Below are 14,399 nucleotides of genomic sequence, written 5' to 3'. Positions count from 1 at the left end.
CCCTTTACCTCAGAACCCTGCTCATGGATGATAAGACTGATTTAAGAGAAATGACTGTCTGCTCAGTGCTTGTTGTGGGTAAGGCTCTGTGCTGGGCACTTTAGGGAAATCAGTTCCCAAAGGTGGCCTCTGGTTACCTCTAGTGTAGGAGACAGCTAAGTGACAAAGGTCTTTCCAATAGAAGTAGCCACAGATTAGCTATGTTTTAGGGTTTCTATTGATGTGATAAACGCCATGACCAAACACAGTGTGGTGAGGAAAGAGTCTATCCCAGTTTATAGTTATCACTGAAGGAGGTCAGAGTAGACCCTCAGGCAGGAATCTGGAGGCCAGAACGGAAGCTTCGGAGTGCTGCTTCCTGGTTTTCTCCTGGCTGGCTCAACCTACTTTCTTATAGCACTCAGGACCTCCAGCCAAGGGGCGGCACCATCCACAGTGAGCTGGGCCCTCCTACATCAATCATCAATCAAGAAAATGTACTAGGGGCTGGAGAGATGGCCCAGAGGTTAAGAGCACTGGCTGCTCTTCCAGAGGTCCTGAGTTCAATTCCCAGCAACCACATGGTGGCTCACAACCATCCGTAATGAGATCTGGTGCCCTCTTCTGGTGTGCAGGCATATATGCAGACAGAAGATTGTATACATAATAAATAAATTAAACATAAAAAAAAGAAAATATACTAAAGGTTTATCACAGGCCAATCCAGGAGGGTCATTTTCTCAATTGAGTTTCCCTCTTCCCAAATGACTGTAGGTTTGTGTCAAGTTGACATAAAACTAGCCAGCACAAACTGTAAAATGCTGTTTAAAAGGCTATGGAAGAGCCAGGTATAATGGCACATGCCTCTAAATCCCTCAGGAGGCAAAGGCAGGCAGATCCTTTGAGTTCAAGGCCAGCCTGGTCTGTGTAGCAAGTTCCAGGCCAACCAGGGCTACACGGAAGACTGTCTCAAATAACAATGGTGGGAGGCCAGGCACCGTGGCTCATGCCGTTAATCCCGGCACTCCCGAGGCACAGGCAGGCAGATCTCAGTTCTGGCCCAGCCAGAGCTACACAGGGAGATAGCCTGTGCCAAACAAGCTATGAGAGCAGAGAGAGCTTCCAAGTGCCTTGTCCTGTCATTCTGAGAGCAGTGACTCGTCCTTGGCTAAAGGGAAATGGATATCCCTACGGACAGGAGCCAGCTAGAGGCCCCAGCCCTGGGGTTTGCTACTACTACTCTGACTCAGGACAGTCCTGCACGTCTGAGCCGAGTGCAACCAGGAAAGGCAGAACATGTAACAGATGGGGTGCTGTGGTGGTTATGACAATGACAGCCCCTTCCACCGAGGCACCGTGTTTTTGAAATCATCTTGGGTAGAAATATTCTTCGGAGAATTTTCTAGTCTCCTAATATCTTCAGAATTCTGCAAGTTTGGCAGAACAAAACATTTGGGTCTGAAATTTGTGATGTTGTGTGGGAGGCTGCCTTGCGTCTTTCTAGGCTTCTGTGGCTGCCGCTGGTCAAGAGGCTGAGAATACTATGCTACTATGGGCTACTCCACACAACTTACCAGGTTCCTCAGCTGCTCTCACTGCCCCAAGCCAGGCCCCATCCCTGCTCTTTTGACTCTTCCCTGGACCAAGAGCCAACCCTGCAGGCCTCCCTGTCCTCTGCCAGCGTTGACAAGCACGCTCTTTCCTGCCACTTTGCTTTGCATGTGATGCTGCCTGTACTGAAGACATTGTCACCTCTGTGTGCTGCCCCAGGAAACTGTAGGTCACCTTTCCAAAGCCTTCTCCGGCCCGCTTGGACTGGATTAAGTGATCTTTACCCAGGTCCTTGTATGTTTGTTTTGTTTTTTGTTTTTTGAGAAAGGGTTTCTCTATGTAGTCCTGGCTGTCCTTGAACTTGCTCTATAGACCAGGCTGGCCTAGAACTCACAGAGATCCACTTGCTTCTGCCCCCCCCCCACAGTGCTCGGATTAAAAGCATGTGCACATTGCCTGCTGTCTGTTTTCTTTGTGTCCTTCTGGCATTGGGCTCTCTTGTAAAGTAGCAGTTGTCTTGTGCCTTGCAGAACCCAGCAAATCATCCCAAGCTTATTGCACTGTCAGATGTGTGTGTGGAGTGGGTGGGTGGGTGGGTCATATCCTGTTCCTGAACAAGACTGAAAACCTAGGAATCATAAGAAGCAAAGACGGATAAGTTTGACTATAGAAAAACAAACAAGTTGGCAGAACAGAAACCCAAAGGCAAGATTAAAAGACAAATTTGGAAAATCACCTGCAACTCTTACAACAGGAGAAGTTCCCTAATATACAGGATCTTTCGTTGATGTGTGTGTGTGTTTGAGACAAGGTCTAACTATGTAGCCCAGGCTGGCTTTGAACTTGAGACCCTCCTACTTTAAGCATCCCAAGTTCTGGAATTGCAGGCATGCACCACAAGACCCAGCTTTCTGTTTTTGTACTGCTGAGGATCATATCCAGTGCTATGAAGCAAAGTATGGAAGGCCAGTGATGGGGCATTAAAAAGAATTTACTAATGTAGGAACAGAGAGAATTTATTGAAAATCCTGCAAGGGAGAAGCTGACAAGTTCTTGGGGAGGAGGGCTTGGGGGGACAAGCAGAAGTTCTTTTAGAACAGTTGAGGGGGAAGTTACTTGGTATTTTAATTTTTTTCCTTTATGTTTTGTTTTATATGTGCAGGTGCTTTGCCTACATGTGTGTCTGTGCACCATATGTGTGCAGTGCCTGAGGAGGCCAGAAGAGGGCATTTTATCTCCTGGACTAGAGTTGCATATGGTTATGAGCGGCCATATGCATACTAGGAATCAGAGTAGGTGCTCTTAACCACTGATCCAGCTCTCCAGCCCCAACTTACTTGGTCTTATCACCATGGGCCTTTGTGTGGGCTCATTGCTGAGAGGATAGCCAGTCCTCTGGTTATCTTGTTAAGTAGTAAATCTTATAACCCAAGTTTTTCTTGAGAATAGCCATTTGGGTAAGGTCTCATGGGTCAATAGCAGCCAGCCTACAGATGTCTGTAAAAGATATAAGTTACCAGAGATCAAACTCCAGATGGCCATGGCCTGATTATTGGAATTCAGCTCTCATTTTGGCTTTTGTCTCTATGATAGGGTCTTACATATGCCAGATAAGTGCTATAGGACTGAGCCACCATCCTATTTAAAGTATTTCTCTCTAAAGTATTCCATATTTAAAGTATGAAGAACTGTTCATTGACTAGAAACAGACCAAGAGCACAGAGAAAAGTGGTAAGAAGACAAAAAGTTCATGCTAAACCCTGATAATGGTGCATACCTATGATCCCTGTACTTGGGAGTGGAGGCAGGGCAATCAGTCAGAGACTTTCTCAGCTACATAGTGAATTTAAGGTCAGCCCAGACTACATGAGACTGTGTCTTAAAAACAAACCTAGGAGCTTGTTGTTGTGGGGCACTCCTTTAATCCCAGCACTCGGGAGGCAGATTTCTGTGAGTTTGAGAGCACCATGCTCTACATAGTGAGTTCCAGAACAGCCAAAGCTGTTGTTTTTGAGACCCTGCCTCAAAAACAAAAGTCTGGGGAGTTGATATGATGGCTAGATGGTAAAGGCACTTGTGGCCAAGCCTGATCACTGGCCCACATGATGAGAGGGGAGAACTGACTTCCACAAGTTACCCTCTGACCTTCATACAAACACTTTGGCTTTTAAAAAAAGTTTACTTAAAAAACAGCCACACAACTGGTAGATGGTGGTGCATGGCTTTAATTCCAGCACTTGAGAGGCAGAGGCAGGTGAATCTCTGTGAGTTCATGGCAGCCTGGTCTACACCCCTCAACGAAAACAAAACAGCCACACAAATTGTGCTTAAACTGCTTATCCACTTTTGTGATGAGAGTGATATCAGTCAAATTACATTCAAATTTAAGGTTTTGCTCTTAGATTAGCAATGTATGGAGAACCAGAAACCTCATACTTTGCTGGTAGCAACTGTAGATTGATACAGTCTTTCTAGGAATCATCTAGGAATATCTACCACAATTATGTATGGTCTCGGTTTCAGTTCCTGTCTCCAGGTTCCAGCCTTGAGTTCCTGCCCTGATTTTCCTTCATGACAGACTGCAATTGTAAGCTGAAATAAACCCTCTCCTCTCCAAGCTGCTTTTGGTCATGGTGTTTGTCCATCAGTAGAAGGCAAACTAAGGGATCAAACTAAGGGACTGGAAACCCCTCACTTGAAACAACTAAAGATTGATTCAGTAAATTGGAGTCCATCTGCTGGAACACGAACACAGTATTAGAGAAGCTCCTGATTTGGGAAGATTTCTGAGGCAAAATACAGAAAAAAATGTATATGGCATGATAGCTTATGTATAAAAATGGGGGCCGGGGATAGATTCATGTTGGATTTTATATGAAGCAAATATCTACTGGAAATAAATGCGAAACCTTTTGGCAGGGACCTGAGAGGTAGAGAAGCGGCGGTAGGAAGCAGACTTCATTTAAAATCTTGTGCCAGATGAACATATTATCTGCCTCAAAAACTAGTAAAATTTTTAAAAGGTCCTGCCACATTTGTTACCTCTAGGATTACCAGGGTTGAGTCAACTGATCTGCCAGTGTTTAGTCAGGGGCCACTAAAGGAACAGAACTGATAGAACATATGTGTATATGTAGAGATATGATTCATTTGAGTGGCCTTCAGTCTGTAGCCCACCTAGTCCAACAATGACTGTCTCCTCTTGGAAAGGACAAGAATCTAGTGGTTGTTCACTCCACAAGACTGGATGTCTCAGCAGTCCCAATCTGGTGCTAGAGTCCCAGAGGATCCCCTGAGAGCTGCTAGTCTTCAGTCCACTTCAGAATCCTGAAGAAGGATGTCCTAATACCAATGAAGAGATGCCTCAGCAACAGGACAGATGAACTTGCCAGCAAGAACGAAGGCAAGCAGACAAGAAGCAAAATTCCTTCCTTTTCTTTTATGTGGGCTGCCACCAGAAGGTGTGCCCAGAGTTAGAGTGGTCTTCCCATATCAAATGACCTAGTCAAGAGAATCCCTCACAGGTTTGCCCGGCTGCTTGAGCTTTAGCTCATTCTAGATAGTAGTCGAGTTGGCAACCAAATTTAAGCATCATAGGATGATTAGGCAAGTGTCCCCTTCCTCCTTCACTATTTATGTGAGTTCCTCTCAGAGCTGCATGTTCTGTGGAAGACAATGATCTTCCCCAATAGAGGAGGACCATTCTTGGGTCAAGGGGATCTGAGTAGCTATGTGTCCTTGCTAGAACCTCCAAATAAGCCCTCAGGTGCCAGTGGCCATGTCAGAGGAGCAGAAAGTAGCAGTTGAAGTTCAAGGTATCAGCCCACCAGGAGAAAATCTCAGACAGGCAAAGCCCCCAAGACTCCAGACTCCAGAATGTCTTTTGCTTCTGCTGTGCCTTTACATGTTTGCTGCTGTTATCTTTTTCTGGTATCTGGCATGAAGTGAATGGGTGTAGGGAGATCCCCACTGCCTGTAATGTAGTGTGTTTATCTCATGGAAACATCCTGTTCTACTGGGCATTTTTACCTGTGGATTATTATGATGATTTCTTCCTAAGCCATACTGTCTAATTGATAATAATAATGTTAGTTTATGGGCTGGAGAGATGGCTCAGAGGTTAAGAGCACTGCTTGCTCTTCCAAAGGTCCTGAGTTCAATTCCCAGCAACCACATGGTGGTCCACAACCATCTGTAATGAGATCTGGTGCACTCTTCTGGCCTTCAGGGATACATGCAGACAGAGAACTGTACACATAATAAATAAATCTTTAAAAAAAAATGTTAGTTTATTATAGAATTTTGATAAATAAAAATAAATGCAAGTAAGTGTCACACAGCTAGAACACATGAGTTTCTATTGAGGAGCCATATAGACTGTAGCTTAGGTTAATGATTAAGAAAAACAGTTGAGCCGGGCAGTGGTGGCGCACGCCTTTAATCCCAGCACTCGGGAGGCAGAGCCAGGTGGATCTCTGTGAGTTCGAGGCCAGCCTGGGCTACTGAGTGAGTTCCAGGAAAGGCGCAAAGCTACACAGAGAAACCCTGTCTCAAAAAAAAAAAAAGAAAAACAGTTGAGTCCCAGGAGCCCAGCTAGCTTAAATTCTTTTAACCTTAATGTTGGGAGATGTTTTTGAAGGTTTCAGAGTGCATAATAGCTGAAACAAAGCTTTAAAAATAACAAAGTTAGACTAAGCTTTTTTGCCAAATAGCTTTGAGGCAAAAAACCCAAGATCAATCTAAAGTTTTAGAAAGGCACATAGAATGTGGAATTCTTTAAGGTCAGGGAACAAGAACAAAGCAGCCCAATTAATCATTAGCTGACACACTTTTCTTGCTAGGATTGATTGATGACCAAAGGTGATGATTAATTCCTTATACCCATTTTTGCCCTCAATCTCCCGATATAAAAAACTATTGATGAGTGGGTATATATCCTAAAGATTTAAAGTAGAGCTGACTGATTCTTTTTCATATATAAAAGTTTAGGTTTGTGATTCCTTTAGGATTCCTTATAAGATTACCTTTCAAGATAAGTCATAAAGTGATTGGCCCTTTCTTTGTAACTGCAAAATGTAACCTGCCAGTAAAAGACCTGACTGAGAAGAATACCACATGGTTAATCTATAACAAGTTGCTTGGGTATGAATGTATGTGGATTCTTGGGATAATTTGTTTTTCACCTGTAAGATATAAAATATTTAATATTTAATCATTTAAAGAATATGGAAAACATGCTGGTTTTTTTTTACTATGTTTTGTATCCATTGTAATCATTCACTTGAAAATCAGAGTGTAACCACATTGTAATTTTTATATTGCCTGAAAGATTTCTCTGGAGTATATAAGCTGTAAGAGGAAGAACAGAGAGAGAGTTAAAATGGGCTACAAGGAAAATATCAAGAATGAGAGAGTTGGGGTTGGGGATTTAGTTCAGTGGTAGAGCATTTGCCTAGCAAGCGCAAGGCCCTGGGTTTGGTCCTCAGCTCCGAAGGAGGAAAAAAAAAGAACGAGAGAGTTAAAATGAGTTAGAAAGAAAACATCTGGAATGAGAGAAGTAGAAAGGAGACATCAAGAGTAAAGATAGAATGAAAACATCTGGAATGAGGGAAGGAATAGAGAATGCAAAAGAAGAATAAAGAAGAAAACCAGCCGGGCGGTGGTGGCGCACGCCTTTAATCCCAGCACTCGGGAGGCAGAGCCAGGTGGATCTCTGTGAGTTCGAGGCCAGCCTGGGCTACCAAGTGAGTCCCAGGAAAGGCGCAAAGCTACACAGAGAAACCCTGTCTCGAAAAACAAAAAAAAAAAAAAAAAGAAGAAAACCATCAAAAGAGTGCGTGAGTGTCTTTTTCCCTAACCCCCTCAGATAGAAAAGTCTAGTACGTGCTGATGCTGTGGATTTCCCTTTGAGCCCTGAGCTGCCTGGAGGCTGGTCCCCCAGGTGGTGATACTCAGGGTCCATTCGTAGGGGAATGTAAGAGAGTTATACTCCCAAGATTTCCCATACATCCAGATGAGGCACTGTATGTGACAGTATGCCTTTTCCTCCTCCTTCTCTTCCTCTCTTTCTTTCTTCTCCTCATTTTATGTTTATTGAGACAGGGTCTGTCTTAGGGTTTTTATTGCTGTGAAGAGACACCATGACCATTTTTTTTTTTTTTGAGACAGGGTTTCTCTGTGTAGTTTTGGAGCCTGCCCTGGATCTCGCTCTGTAGACCAAGCTGGTCTTGAACTCACAGAGATCCACCTGAATCTGCCTCTGAGTGCTGGGATTAAAGGCGTGCGCCACTGCCACCCGGCCACAGCAACTCTTATAAAGGAAAACATTGAATCGAGGCAGCGGCTTACAGTTTCAGAGGTTTAGTCCATTATCATCATGGCTGGGGAGCGTGGTGGCTGGGAGTGTGGTGCTGTGTAGGCAGGCATGGTACTGGAGAGGTAGCTGAGAATTCTACATTGTGCAGGCAGGCATGGTACTGGAGAGGTAGCTGAGAATTCTACATTGTGCAGGCAGGCAGGAAGTAAACTGAAATACTGGGTGAAGTTGAGCAAAGGAGACCTGAAAGTCTGCCTCCACAGTGACACACTTCCTCCAACAGGACCATTCCAAGTTGAAGGCCACACCTTCTTATAGAGCCATTCCCTTTGGGAACCATTTTCTTTCACACCACTACAGGGTCTAACTATGTAGCCTGGATGCCTTGGAACTTGGAACTTGCTTTGCTTACCAGATTGGTCTCAAATTTGTAAGGAACCTTATGCCTCTGCTTCTGGAAGTTCTGGGGTTCTGGTCATGTACTACCATGCTCAGGTGGCCTACTTTTCTTTTAAAAATAATTAATAAAAAATTAAAAAGCATTCTTAGCTAAGTATGGTGACACACACCTGCAGTCTTAACACTTAGGAGGTCGAGGCAGAGTGATCAGGAGTTGAGGCCAACCTGGGTTACAGGACTCCAAAATAAATAGGGTCAGTTGGATGGCTCACTGTGTAAAGGCATTTGTCACACAAGACTGGCAACAGGAGTTTGATCCCTGGAACCTAGGCAAAGGTGGAAAGAAAAAACTGTTAAACCTGAGAATCGCGAGGAGAAAACACCAAATCCATGATTGTCCAACTAAAGCAAGCTATGTTTTGGGGTGTACCTGGGACTGGCTAACCGACTGTCTCACCCTAAGTCAGAATTTGTGAGAGTAGCCCCTGCCAGCCTCTTGAGGTCTTTTTTTTTTTTTTTTTTAAATAATAACTTTTTTTTCCTTTTTTCTTTTTTTGGTTTTTCAGGACAGGGTTTCTCTGTAGCTTTGGAGCCTATCCTGGACTAGCTAGGTAGACCAGGCTGGCCTCGAACTCACAGAGATCCACCTGCCTCTGCCTCCCGAGTGCTGGGATTACAGGCGTGCGCCACCACCGCCCAGCCTACTGAGGTCTTTTTAATAGGAAAGATAAGGTGTTCACAGGGGCGAGAGAGTTGGCTGTTATACATTGTTAGAAAAAATACAAGGGAAACAAGGGTAAGGATATATATCATGTGAATGGGGTCACAAGTTTAGTGTAGGTTGAAAATATGTTTTTCATTTTCCATCACATCTAAGAAACAGGAACTTATTCTTATTTACAAATGGAAATCTTAACTTGCAAGGACATAACACAGGACAAACAGGAAGTTATCTTTAACTACAGGCAGAAACCTTAACCGGAACAGGACAAACAGGAACTTAATTGTCTTAACTGCAAACAGAACCCTTAACTTGCAAGGTGTATTGTTCCTGTTTTGGTCTCACACTGACCCCACAACAGAACCTCTGACCTCTGCCGTACAGGCTCCCAGACCTTAGTACCACTGCTGCCATGTTAGAGGCGCCATTCTGACCTTAAAATCCAGCGTGTAGGCTCCAACACCTGCCAAAGCGGGAGCAAAGACCTAATCCATCAAAGACTGGTCCGTAGTGCCAGGAAAGTTCCTAAATGCATGAATCTTGCTTTTTGACTTCTATAGTTCTGCTTCCTGCTAACTGAAGTGTGACAACCAGGATGTGGTTTTTTGGGCATAAAAGACAAAGGGCTGTATGGCTCAGGGCTGCATGACTGGGGCAAGTTCCCCATGTAGCCGCCAGCCAGCAATAAAGATTTTCTTTTTGACTTTGAGAGTGTCCATGTGGTGGTCTCTGGTGGGCTTACTTTGCAACATTACGTATGTGTGTGTTGTATCACACACACACACACCTGTGCACATACACACACTCATAATAATGTTAAATAAATGGTTTATCTGCCCTTTGTCCAGACATTCTTAAGAATTACTTGGCAGAGAGTTAATGCAAATGAAAGCAGGGAGAAGGCTTCGTAGGGGCAGAGGAGATTTTCATCAAGGACTTTGGGGTAGAAATGGGCCTACTTTTCTTGCCACATAACTGCCCTGAGTACTCGTAGCCAGCCTTTGAGGTCTCTGATGTTCAATTGGAACCTCCGGTTTACTCCTGCTTGATCCAGAAAGTCCCATTCCTGCCTTTCTCTCTCCAAACCCCGCCTGCTCAGGGGGTCTCTGAGCAAAGGAAAGGTGCCAAAAAGCCCAGTTCTGCATCCTTGGAAGCTACTGCAGCCTCCTCCCCTGAAGTTGACAGCAGCCCAAGTCCCTGCCTAAAGTGCTCAGCTTTTGACCAAACCCAGCTTGTGGAGGACACATCATCACCCCTCGCCTACAACCTATATAATCTCCCTGCTTTATTTTGGGTGTGAGGCTTCTCTAGCCTCGATCTCTGGGACTGAAGAACCCATCTGGGAGTTGCTTTGCTCAAATAAACCTGTTGTTATACATTTTCAATTCAGCTTGGTCTGGTTTACTGCTTTGGTGGAGAGACCTATTATGGGGAGGAGGGGAGAGAAAACCTATTACCTGCTCTCAAGGAACTTATCATGTAGGAGGAACATTCAAGGCCAGCTAGGAAAAAAAAAAGGAAAAGAAAAAAGAAAAAAAGACAAGCAATAATAACAGAAAAGAAACTAAAACCTAGCATTTTTGTGGCAAGTTGGGGTGGGAGAGAGGGAACTTAATGACAGTTTTGTTGGTGCAAGATTTATTCACAGTCCACATCTGTTAATAAGAATTGTGCTTTGCTACTTGCATTTTTCCCTTTCTCCTGACCCTCAGGACTGCCTGGTCTGTCGTTGTGTTCATAAGAATTTTGAGGTGTGGCGTTAGAAAAACAGATCAGGACACAGAACAGGAAGATGGGAAGAAAGAGAAACAAGCCTTGTTGTCTGGATTTGTCCAGGTTTCTTTTGTCATGGCAAATTCTGTCAGTGGGTAAAGGGAAAAGAAATTCAACCAAGGAACGAAGAGACTCAGTTAACTGCAAGGGAGCTGAGGGGGCCTGAGTACAGTTGGCAGTCTCAGAGCTGGGCAGGACAGCCTGGGGGGTTGTCATAATAGGGTTTCTGTAGATGGGTAGGGAATGAAGGAATTTTTGAGAAATGTTGCTGAGAACTGTGGGCTGGACTCACTTTATATACTTCCTTGGCCAGTGTGTGATTCTGGGAGCTGTGGTGATATACTGTGTACCCTAATAAAATTTGCCTGAAGATCAGAGAACAGAACAAGCCATTAGATTAAACATAGATGCCAGGCAGTGTTGGCACACACACCCCTTTAATCCTAGCACTCGGGAGGCAGAGATCTGCCTGGATCTCTGTGAGTTCAAAACCACCCTGGACTACATGAGATTGACTCAGTCTAGGAGAGAAACAGAGCCAGGCAGTGGTGGCACACACCTTTAATCCCAGTATTTGGAAGTCACACACCTTTAATCTTAGCACTTGAGATCTCATGCCTTTGCTACCAGTATTGTGGGAAACACACACGCCTTTAATCCCAGCACTAGGAAGGAAGTGACGTGGCTGGGTGGAGAAAGGTATATGAGGCGGGAGGAGACAGGAACAAAAAGCTTTTCGGCTGAGGAAGCCTTTTCAGGTTGAGGAGTCCTAGAGGTAAGACATAGCACTAGCTTGTTCCTTTGTCCCTCTGACCTTTCAGCTTTTACCCCAGTATCTGGCTCCGGGTTGTTTATTCAAAGACCATTTTAAGATTCCTGTTACACGGAGCTCCAGATTATACAGGTGCATGTGGTCTGTGTGACTAAGGGTTTCCCTGGTCTCACTTTACTGCCTTCACAATGCGGCTCTGGATAGTCAAGGGGCTTATAGATCTCTGTCTTATAGCGGGAAGGTGAGTGCATGTCCTTCTGGTTGGGCGGGCTTCTCTTCCTGCCTTACAGCCGCCTCCCAGCATGCTCTTGCAAAGGAGACCTGTCCTTAGCATTCTCCTGGGATCACCTGGAGCATCCCCTCCACCTGCACATGGACACCTCTAGACACCTGCTTTTTCGGTCTTGACTTAATAGCTCCTTCATTACCTTTGCTTCCGTAGTTTCCTTCACAAAAACATTATAGTTTGGAGGGCAACCTCAAACCCCAAAATGCAGTCGGTTTCAAGCAAAGAACCTTGGAGTCAGACCCCAGGGACTGGAAGGTTGTGTACACTGACAGCTTCATGATGGACTGTATAGTCTCTGATAATCTAACCATGCTTGTTACCACCTGGGGCAAAGCAAAGGCACGAAAGGATTGGGCCAGAAGAACTGCCAGTGTCTCATAGCAGAGGAATGTTGGTACCAGGTGGGTGTGAGGGCAACCGGCCAATGGGAAATCTGAGCCTTTAGGAGACTCACAGCTGATGCAGGTGTGACCTGGGAGCCTGCCACCCCTTGCTGCAATGGGCTATTCTTAGGGTGGTGCTATCTGCTGAGATTAGCTGGTGACCTTTTACCTGCTAGCCCAGATAGCAGGTCCCTGGGCACTGGAGGCCCAAAGGATCCCCTTTAGTCCCTCCAGATTCCTAGAAGAGGAGAATTCAAAGGTACCTCCCATCTAGGTGGACTCAACAAGGGAGCAGTAAGAGTTTCCCAGATGCCATGTCGGACTTTAAATCAGCCAGTGTGGGCAGAAACAGATGGGCACATGCAAGGAGAGGCAAGGGCACCCCAGGGCCTGCAGTACAAGTCAAGAGTGGGGCCAAGATCACTTCTCGCCCTTGGGAGAGATCATGGTCAAGTCCGGGCTTGGGATTCCCCGTCACTTGAATTTATTGAGAAACCATTCTCCTGGAGGGGCAGAGGCAGAGCTGCCCTGAGGAAACTGGCATCATGGGGGCAAGGGGGAGAAAGTGCCGGAAGGGAACCCAGGCTCATCCGGCACCTGTGGCCTGTGGCAGACTGATTGCTCATGCCTCCCAACCATCCTTCAAGATAAGCATTGCTGACCCCATTTTTCCAGGTAAGAATCTGAGGTTCTCAAAGGGAGTCCTGCACCCCAGCAGTCTAACATGCAGCCCCTCCATGCTGAGGATGGAGACGACCCAAGTCATCTTTTTCCAGGATAGAAACTAGTCAACTGACTCACAGCGAAATCTATGTATCTTCTGGCTTTTGTCTCCTGATTTTCCATGACTTACAAGACTGCCATGGGGCAGGGTGGGGAGAAATGGGGATCTGTATCTCCCGACTTTGGCCAAACTGTACCTAAACTTATTTTCTGTTAGTGATGTCTGTTTTCTAATTTATTTGGGATACAGGGAAACTAGGCAGTTGTTGTGGATCTGGGCCTAGTAACAGAGCCATAAAGCAAACCCGGCCACTCACTCTTGGGAGAGGAGAAGTGGGTGGTGGTGGTGTTCACACAGGCCAGGCCTGAGCCGAGGAAGGCTGACCGCAGATTTCATTGTCTCGTCGGGGCTGGAGAGGAGCATGGTGGTAGGGGACATCCATCTCCAATAGGCTAATCAGAGAGACACATACCAGTGAAAAGCAGGGGAATGTGGGCACACTGAGGAAGACAGGTCTGGTGACTCCACCCAGGCCGTCTTTGGACCTGGCATTGGGTTTAGATTTAAGTAGCAGGTGACAGGTGTGCAGAGCTGTGCAGTCCTGGTCAGGCCACTGTCCCACCCGTGTTCACCCAGCTCCAGTCTTCCCTGCAAGGTGGTCTGACAAGGTAGCCGGTGTGTGCGACCCCTTTCAGGACAAGGCAAGTCTTCCTCTGGATGGCACCGGCTGAAATCTGTCTCTTCTCCCAGCCTTAGACTCCGGGGCAATTCCAAGTTCTTGGGGTCTGTTGTTTCAGTAGTCTGGTAGCCAAAAGGAAGGGTGTCAGTGTCTCTCTTTAAAACATTTTCCTTCCCACCAGAGTGGTTACAGAGTGACAATGTCAACTGCTTCTAGAAAACAATACAAAGCCCGTCTTAAACTACGGTTCTGTTGCTGTGAAGAGACACCCTGACCAAGGCAACTTTTATAAAAGAAAGCATTTAATTGGGGGCTTGCTTACAGTTTCAGAGACAGTCCATGATCATCATGGCGGGGAGCATGGCATGGCTGCCTACAGACCGGGGTAAGAGCCGCAGGAAGGATGGAGTGGAAAGTAGATTGAGAAATGTCTTTTTTTGGTTTGCTGCTGGCCGTTGCTAGGTGTAACCAGTAAGTGCTCAGTTAAAGAATGTTAGATGATTGATAACATCTTTCCTGGCTGGCGGGCATTTGGGGTCAGAGGAGCAGGGAAGACAAGAATCTAGAGGAACAAGTTACTTTAGTTCTAGAAAGCAAATCACTGCAGTTACTGGAATTGCCACAGTTCAACCAAAATGGAGGAACTTTACAAAATGGCATGACTCTGACTAGCCTATAAGAAATAAAGGCATCTGACCAGGGTTTTCCAGAGGAGGAAAAATGGCTCCACTTCCCTTTCGGTCACTTTGACATGCAATGTAAACAGAGTGCCAACTTATGCATCTTCTGCCTCTGATTCCTCCTCTTTGCCTA

The 14,399-nt window shown here is 45.6% G+C and overlaps 1 protein-coding gene across 1 annotated transcript in view; it reads left to right on the top strand.

Moving 5' to 3' along the window:
- Positions 1-6,782, top strand: part of Ppcdc (phosphopantothenoylcysteine decarboxylase) — a 35,961-nt gene extending 29,179 nt beyond the window's left edge. Inside the window, exon 9 of the mRNA XM_052761742.1 lies at positions 4,054-6,782. Within this exon, the coding sequence (XP_052617702.1) occupies positions 4,054-4,079 (26 nt within the window). The 3' untranslated portion in view covers positions 4,080-6,782. The remainder of the gene's footprint in view (positions 1-4,053) is intronic.
- Positions 6,783-14,399: the final 7,617 nt, after the last annotated feature.

This window comes from Peromyscus californicus, unplaced genomic scaffold (genome assembly GCF_007827085.1).
Source record: "Peromyscus californicus insignis strain IS unplaced genomic scaffold, ASM782708v3 Scaffold_11__1_contigs__length_118956290, whole genome shotgun sequence".
NCBI lineage: Eukaryota > Metazoa > Chordata > Mammalia > Rodentia > Cricetidae > Peromyscus > Peromyscus californicus.
Note: the sequence above shows the minus strand (reverse complement) of the source record. Positions and strands in the feature narration are given on the sequence as shown.